At 35.0% G+C, this 8426-nt stretch overlaps 1 protein-coding gene across 1 annotated transcript in view; it reads left to right on the top strand.

Annotated features, from left to right (window-relative positions):
* The window catches only part of MCC (MCC regulator of WNT signaling pathway), a gene marked incomplete in the record, with an annotated part of 78492 nt that overhangs the window by 32303 nt on the left and 37763 nt on the right, over positions 1 to 8426 (top strand). The window contains 1 exon segment of the mRNA XM_015822393.1: positions 1687 to 1893. Within this exon segment, the coding sequence (XP_015677879.1) occupies positions 1687 to 1893 (207 nt within the window).

The following is an 8426-nucleotide window of genomic DNA, read 5'->3' as shown; positions in this document are numbered from 1 at the left end:
TACTGCATCCAGTTTTGGTCACCACGATGTAAAAAAGATGTTGAGACTCTAGAAAGAGTACAGAGAAGAGCAACAAAGATGATTAGGGGACTGGAGGCTAAAACATATAAGGAACGGTTGCTGGAATTGGGTATGTCTAGTTTAACGAAGAGAAGGACGAGGGGGGATATGATAGCAGTGTTCCAATATCTCAGGGGCTGCCACAAAGAAGAGGGAGTCAAGCTATTCTCCAAGGCGTCTGAAGGCAGGACAAGAACCAATGGATGGAAACTGATCAAGGAGAAAAGCAACTTAGAACTAAGGAGAAACTTCCTGACAGTTAGAACAATTAACCAATGGAACAACCTGCCTCCAGAAGCGGTGAATGCCCCAACATTGGAAGTTTTTAAGAAGAGACTGGACAGCCATTTGTCCAAAATGGTGTAAGGTTCCTGCCTGAGCAGGGGGTTGGACTCGATGACCTCCAAGGTCCCTTCCATCATCATCATCATCATCATCATCATCATCATCATTATTATTATTATTATTATTATTTGGATTCCTTATTTCTTTCCTTTGCCAGGCTTAAATCAATTTTGTCCATTTCTGAGTTAATTAATTAATTTAATAAATATCCACAAAAATGTTTGGGGAGAGAAGAGAGAGAGAGAGAAAATTATTCTCTATGCTGGTAGCAAACAACACCGTTTTCACACAACCTTTATTGTTTGCCAAGTGATTTCCAAGTCCAATGTAAAGTGCTTCTATTCTATAAAACTCTTCCTAGTTTGGCAGCTGCTTACCTGCAGTACTGCCTTCTTTTGTCAGTTTCACCCAAACCAACATTTTTTTCCCAAGAAGAAGCTGCTGCAGATCCTACATTTTGAGGAGGTGTGAGGGACTGAGGCAAGGAGGTGCTATTTTTCTGTCAACAGAATGCCAATGTTCTGAAACAGACTCCCCGTGGAGATCTGGTTGGCTCCATCTTTTCTGGTTTTTTTTAAAGCTCTTAAGACTAAGCTGTTTTGGATACCCTAAATTGCAATTTAATGTTGTCAATTTCTTTATTCTTTTTTTATATTGAGGCATTGCTGTTGTGTTTTTATTTTTTGTATTGGGTATGTTTTATATTGTATATTTTTTTCCATCTAAGTTGACATGCTCATGAAAACAAAAAGTTTAAGGAATTCTGGTTTAGAAAAGATTTTTTTATTTTCTGTTTTACTTTGTTTTTTTATTCTGGCTGTATATAGATATAGCCAGAATAACACATATACTGTGTGTGTGTGTGTGTGTGTGTGTGTGTGTGTGTGTGTGTGTGTGTACACATATACCTACACACATATATACATACACAAACACAACTTTTCTTTCAGTCCTCCCAATAGAATATGTATGGGATCTAAAAGTCATAAGAGTAAAAACACTGATTTCCATAAAAGATTAGGAAAGATTCTATGAAATGTTGTATTCTAATTCAAATCCAGCATGGATCCACATAAATTGGAGCAAGGATGTGGAATAGCAACAGTATCTTTTAGTATATTTTTCCAATTATGTTTGAACTTATCTATGGACAAAGGACTAAAATGGTAGTATAAATGCTCAAAAATATCTACTAAACAGCAATGAACTAATATGAATGTGTATATTCAGAGATTCCGCATGATACACTTCTCTAAAATTTTAATTTATTATGTTTTTCAGACAGTTGAGGAGATTGAAGGTGTGCTTGGGCGGGATTTGTACCCAAATTTGGCTGAAGAAAGGTCCCGATGGGAGAAGGAACTGGCAGGTTTGAGGGAAGAGAATGAAAGCTTAACGGCAATGTTGTGCAGCAAGGAAGAAGAATTAAACAGAACTAAGGCCACCATGAATGCTATCCGTGAAGAACGAGACAGATTACGCAGAAGGGTGAGATTTCCTGATTGACATCTAATTTTGTGAGAAAAATGAAGTTGCTACAATAAAGAGCTGTTTCATCTCTCTCTCTCTTTCTCACTCTATCTTCTAAATTGGAGGGGGTTAATAATTTGGCTGATTCTTCTTTTCCCTAGTGCTGCTAGGGTTGCCAGTAAAAGGTAATACATAAAGTAATCCCAACCTGTCCAAGTGTAGAATCCTTAGCATTTCCATATTGACTTTCACCTCAGCTCTAAGAAATATAAAGGAAGGTACTTTATATCTTCCTTCCCAAAATCCAAAAATATAGAATTTAGCAAAATCTTGTGAACCTCCTAGAAACACAATGAATAGTAGTGCAGTCTGGTGCCTGGGAAACTTTTAATCAGAAATTCCATTTTTAAACAAATGAAGCCAAAACTCTAGATATAAAGAAGACAACAGGAAAGCAACAATCACACATAGTATTCCAGATAAAAATAATTCAGAGTATCAAACTAAATTGTATGTATTATTATTTGCAAAAAATCTTGGCTTTCCAAATAAGTTCAGAGTTAATTGCAGAGAGGATGGCTTGGAACAGAACATCTGATCTGCCTTAGGGCCTTCGAGTTTAATAGAATATACAGGATAACAAAACACTAGCATCTTTTGGGTGATTGGTGCTTTCCCCAATTAAGCAAACAGTTCTGCCTTTAATGATCTAGTCAACAAATTAAAAAAAATTATCTGCCAGCTGAAGTTATAGTCCTAGAAATCTGATACTGCTGACTAGTTTTTTACAGTTATGCCGTTGTATATAAAGGATTTTATGGAAGAGACTTCTGAGAATGCAAAAGATTAATTCTGTCTTCCTAGTGTTGGGGTAGGGCTGAATCAGACTTCATTGATATTTTGAAGAGTGCACTTCAATCATATGTGGGGCAGGAACCTTTTGGAAGCAGGATGTTTAATATCTGTGGTGTATGTTGATTGCATTGAACATGTCTAATACAAATATATATAGCTATATATTTATTTCTCACTGAAGCTTCATTTTTCACATAATTTGGATTTGGGAATTTACATCAGCCTACTTTTATAATTTTCCTTCTCATCTGAGGAGGTTGCACTAAAAATAGTAATTTCTGAATGCATTTCTTATTCTCTCATTTGTTATTTTCACGGATCTGCTGTTCTGCTATACAAATAATCTCACTATCCAAACTTCTATTCAGCACAATTTAATGTGTCTTTCAGTCCTAGAAACATATTGTGTATCTAATCAAGTGTATGGTATAATTAGAGCAATAGAGCAGAAACCTTTTAAAAGTGCATAGATCAGGAGTATGCAATTGTTTGAAAGTTGTTCTCTTGTCAGTGTACTAAAGCAGCAATTCTGAGCTGAAGGGACCCAATCAGTCCATCACTCAAAAAAGCAGAAACTTAAGTTAGTCTTTGCATTTAAAAAAAATTACAAACAAGTTAAAGATAAGGTATGAAGCTAGAGTTTCCATTGTGTCCATGTTAAAGAAAGGGCTTATATGCCACCCATAGCTGTCAGCTTTCTCTGCTATCTGATAATGAGGCTTTTTAAAACAGCTTCCCTTGCCTTCATGTCTTCCAGATCTATTAACCTAACATTGGTGCAGAATATTAAATTGTAGAAAATAAATTTAAAGTACCAGATGGCCTCAATTTTTCCTGGTCACTCTATTCCATTCTCCAGCTTTCAAATGTTGCTCATCTATTAATTCATCTTAGCAGTCAAATATTGTTTTGGGGTAAAAAAAATTGCTCCATTGCAAAATTCATTTTTATCTCTCTTGATTTTCTTACAGTGAGCCTTTTGAGGGATTTTATCGTTGAAAAGTAGATTATGGGGTTGTAGGGTTTTTTTTAGTTTTAACTAAAACAAAAAGTTTAGTGATAATGGAATACATTTTATTTATCACACAGAAGAATTTTATTCAGATCTGTACTTCTGCTATTCAAGGACCTTAGATTATCCTCAAGATCCAGCCTAATGCTGATTTTTTTTTAATATATATCAGTAGACATGATGTACAATATGTGATCTTAATTTATCCAGAAAAGGGGAGCTTGGCAAACTATCTTTTTTTATCTAGGTGTAAAGCAATCAAAAGGTGTTTTGTGCCAACAGTTGAGACAGTTAAATCTAATTGCAAGATTGTAAAATATGCATTTTTTCCCTAAGATTCAGCATTTAAACCCCCTCCCCACTTTACACAAATTCCTTTCTTTCCCAGTGGCTCCTTGGGGTTCTTTTTTTGTCCTAAGCTGCAACAGCTGGTCTTAATAGGATAAATTGTCTTCCTTCTATTTACCAATGAAATTCAGTTGTTTTTTAACCGTAAGTTTAGAGTAGCCGTCAGAAAGCAATAGAAGAAATGACCAGATTGAAATGAAAAAGAAATTAACCTTAATTTTGAACTAGGACATGTTTTTAAATAAAATGACTTAATTTTAAATAATTCAGGCTCTGCTTTATATTTGAATCAGAGGGGTCAAGTAGAAGAAGGAGCTTTGCAATTATTTCTCTGATGCTGTATATATGTCTAGGTACATGTCTATGTATAAAAACACATGCATTCCCATACACAACTTTTGATATAAATGTTTAGTGGGCTGCGGAGAAATGCCATTAGCTGGTGAAAAGACTATGGGACAACCTGCACCAGGATAGTCTTCTATCACGCTAGTCCTAGTGTGATGGCACTTCCTTGAAGCCTACCAAACAAATGGTCAACGGGATGCTGAGAAGTATTTCAGTAGTTGGGGAAAGTATTGGTAGGATCGTAGGAAAAAGAAATTCCAGCGAGAGGTATTTATAACAGGTCCTAAAGGAGCCTAGCAAGATATGAATGTAGTCCATGAGGTTCTGTCCCTGGTATGTCTATTCAAGTTATCCTACTTTCTATAGTGAACAACTTTTTTTCAATACTCAATAACATGAATAGGAAAGTTATATTTATACTCCATGAATGCATTTAAATCCATTTTGAACCCAGGTCCTTATCACATTTTATGGGAATTAAATATATAAAATAACATTTTGATCCCTGTGCTTTTGTTCAGAATAGATCCTGCACTGCAATTATTGATCTCCATCCCTGAAAGAAATAGTCTCACTTGGTGTAAAATCAAAAGTAATATAGTTCTTTCTTTTTCTTTTTTCTTTGCTATTGTTAATTTGTAAATTTTGGCCCATAACACAAAAATTGAAACATAGGTTTCTGATCACCTAATGCAGAATTGTTATTCTTCATTTTCTCATTGCATATTGAAAATTAGGAAAACCTTGTACTCTAAACTAATGCTAATTTGCTTAACAGTAAGTTTATTTCTCCCTGGAGGAATCTGTCTGTAACAAATGTCCATGTCAGGCACATGATGTAATGGTGTGCACCAGGGAGCTTATTTGCATTTGTAATACAGACTATAGCTGCCACACAAATTAATGTTTTCTGTGACCTATTAAATATTTTATATATGCAACTCTAACCAAATGGGACTTTATATTACTTCCCTAGGGGATGCAAAAGAAACCCTTACTTTAAATTTAGTTTTTCTTCTGTACACATTAAATTGGGTACATAAAAGAAGTCAAAGCTTAAGAAATCAATAGGGCTGTTTGTTACTTTAGTCCAATATCTGTAATCAAACAAAGTGCTCTCAGTTGGGGTTTGGAGGCTTGTTAGAGGGTTAATTAATTTAGATATTTAATGTATTCAGTTAACAGTTTGTTCTATTTTTGAGTATAATAACTAATGACACGTACCTCTTCAAGGTCATTAGTAAATGAAGTAATTACTTACTTTTTAAGGGTGCACATAATGTAGCTTCTTTGCAGAGTAGCCATATAAAAAAAGAGCAGTCAGATTATTAGATTTGTTTGCTATCTGTAAAAAACATTTGTACTGAAATATGCATATTGCTTAGTAATTCTGTTCACAAATTGACTTATATTAATACATTAATATGTAATATTGTATTATATATTGATACAATACAATGCAAACTGTTTGCAAATTCGTATATATTAATGGTATATTTTTTTAAATGTGTACATCTTAGTTAAATAAAAAATCAGGCTGATATTGTATACCTATGTGGTTCCTATTTATCTATAGCTCATGGAAATATGTGAGCAATTTCTAAACAGATCTGCCTTTACTTTGATCTGCAGTACTGCATGTATATTTGTAAATACACAATATCTTCAGTTTAAAATAAACTTGGATAAATAAACATGTTGAACATCTGTTTTAGATCAAAGGTACAAATCATTCATCTCTATGTTACTAGTAAACATATTAGAGATAAAATCATTTATTTTATTTTTTAAAAAATATGAAAGCCCTGAAAACTAGAAAAGTAAACAATCAAGAAAGTAAACCTAATATGCTAGCTCCTTTCTCATCTGGGAAACTAGAAACAATGTTCAGCAATTCGCTAATGTGTTACATATCTCTATGTTACTTGACCATGATTCTGAAGTATCAGCAATTGATTAACAAGTTAACCACAACTTGTTCTTCAATACATATCAAATTATATTATATTCTATGCTAGCATATGATTATTTACCATGTATCTTATACTCTTAAATGACGTCAAGTTACAGGAGGTTGTATGCCCCCTTTTCTTAATTATTAACATTTTATGATAAGAGTATTCAGTTATTATTTTGAGAATATATAATATTGATTATGGAGCCATAGGATAGAAAAATATGACATATTGACATATGCCAGCAAACAAATATTTCTGAAAGGTTTCCAGGACACAAATAATTTATTTCCTGAAAATCAGTTCAGGCAAAACCTCAATAGTATTGGATAAATAATAGAAATATCCAGTTAGTTAACAATGAAATGATCTCAATTGTCCCCATTCCCAACTGACATTTTATGTATTTTCAGTGTTTGGGGGAATATAAATGCCATATCCATGTTTGATTTCATAACATTAAATTTTAAAGTTGTTTGTCACTGGTTTCATTGATGGAATTGAAACATAAAGATAAACCATTTCTACTTTAAAATATTTCTTGCTTTCAGATAGTTTGGTATTTATTTATTTATTTATTTATTTATTTATTTATTTATTTATTTATTATTTGGATTTTTATCCCGCCCTTCTCCTTACGGACTCAGGGCGGCTGACAGCCTGGTAAAACAAATACAGAGATAAAAATACCCACTTTAAAACCTAATTAAAATGAAATATTTGATATGGCCTGTGTCAATTTAAAATTATTCTTAAAACCCCACTAAAAATTCCCCCTAGGCCAGNTCCCGCTTGTTGGAAGAGCCATGTCTTAAGGGCGCGGCGGAAGGAAGGGAGATCCGGGATCACCCGGATCTCTGGGGGTAGTTCGTTCCAGAGGGTGGGAGCTCCCACCGAGAAGGCCCTCCCCCTGGGGGTCGCCAGCCGGCACTGTCTGGCTGACGGCACCCTGAGGAGACCCACTCTGTGGGAGCGTACCGGCCAATGGGAGGTAATCTGCGGCAGAAGGCGGTCTCGGAGATATCCAGGTCCGATGCCATGGAGCGCTTTGAAGATGATGACCAACACCTTGAAGCGCACCCGGAAGGCCACCGGCAACCAGTGCAGCTCGCGCAGCAATGGTGTTACATGGGAGCGACGAGTCCCTCCCAACACCGCCCGCGCGGCCGCATTCTGGATCAGTTGGAGCCTCCGGGTGCTCCTCAAGGGAAGCCCCATGTAGAGAGCGTTACAGTAGTCCAGGCGGGAGGTGACGAGGCGGGTATTGTTCATCAGATTTCTTTCAGTAGTTCAGTTAATGAAGTTTTAGTGGAACTAATTTCCTATTGTGTTTAAAATGGTTACTACTCTTCTTTTTGTTCTTTTCAGTGAAGTGCAGTTAACAAAGCTTCCATGTTTCCAAAAGAAATCAGATGTGATACTCTGAATCTAACCTTCCATGACATCTATCTATTCAATTTAACTTTCTTTTTCTGGCAATATTGTCAAGCATAATACCAAAATAAAGCCCCCATTTATGTTTTTCGCCTCTGGTATTCTGGGAAATAAAACTAAAAAATGATGTTTGGAGTTGGCAATTTGTACTACGTACAACGTCCCAATTAATTTGGTCATTTTTAAAGAAAATCTTCAAAAATTATGGTTTTACTTATAATTATGGTTTTACTTATAATCTTTAATTATAAGTAAAGTGATCTCCCTTCTGCAGTTACGGTACCTTTTTTTCTTATCAGATTTTTTTTAAGGTTTGAAATACAATTATTCACAATGTCCTCCCTCATTTCTGTTAAGCTGACATTAATAATTCACATTCATTTTTGAAGTTTTTTACTCAACACACATTTCTGAAGTCTTATTTCAGAGTGATACTGCAGATGAAGAGTGCCAAGTTCTGTTCTTCTTATTAAGTATCTGCCTCAGGTCTTAAGATGAGAAGTTTTACATTACACTCTGTAACTATTTTGATATGCTTCAGAACTTGCAAAAGCAAAGCATCTCTCTGCCTCTCTGCTGCGGGTGCTAATCGAAAATTA

The sequence above is a fragment of the Protobothrops mucrosquamatus genome, unplaced genomic scaffold (genome assembly GCF_001527695.2).
Source record: "Protobothrops mucrosquamatus isolate PMUCROS unplaced genomic scaffold, P.Mucros_1.0 scaffold1545, whole genome shotgun sequence".
In the NCBI taxonomy this organism is placed as follows: Eukaryota; Metazoa; Chordata; class Lepidosauria; order Squamata; family Viperidae; genus Protobothrops; species Protobothrops mucrosquamatus.
The sequence above is the reverse complement of the archived record's forward strand: the minus strand, read 5'-3'. Positions and strand labels throughout refer to the sequence as shown.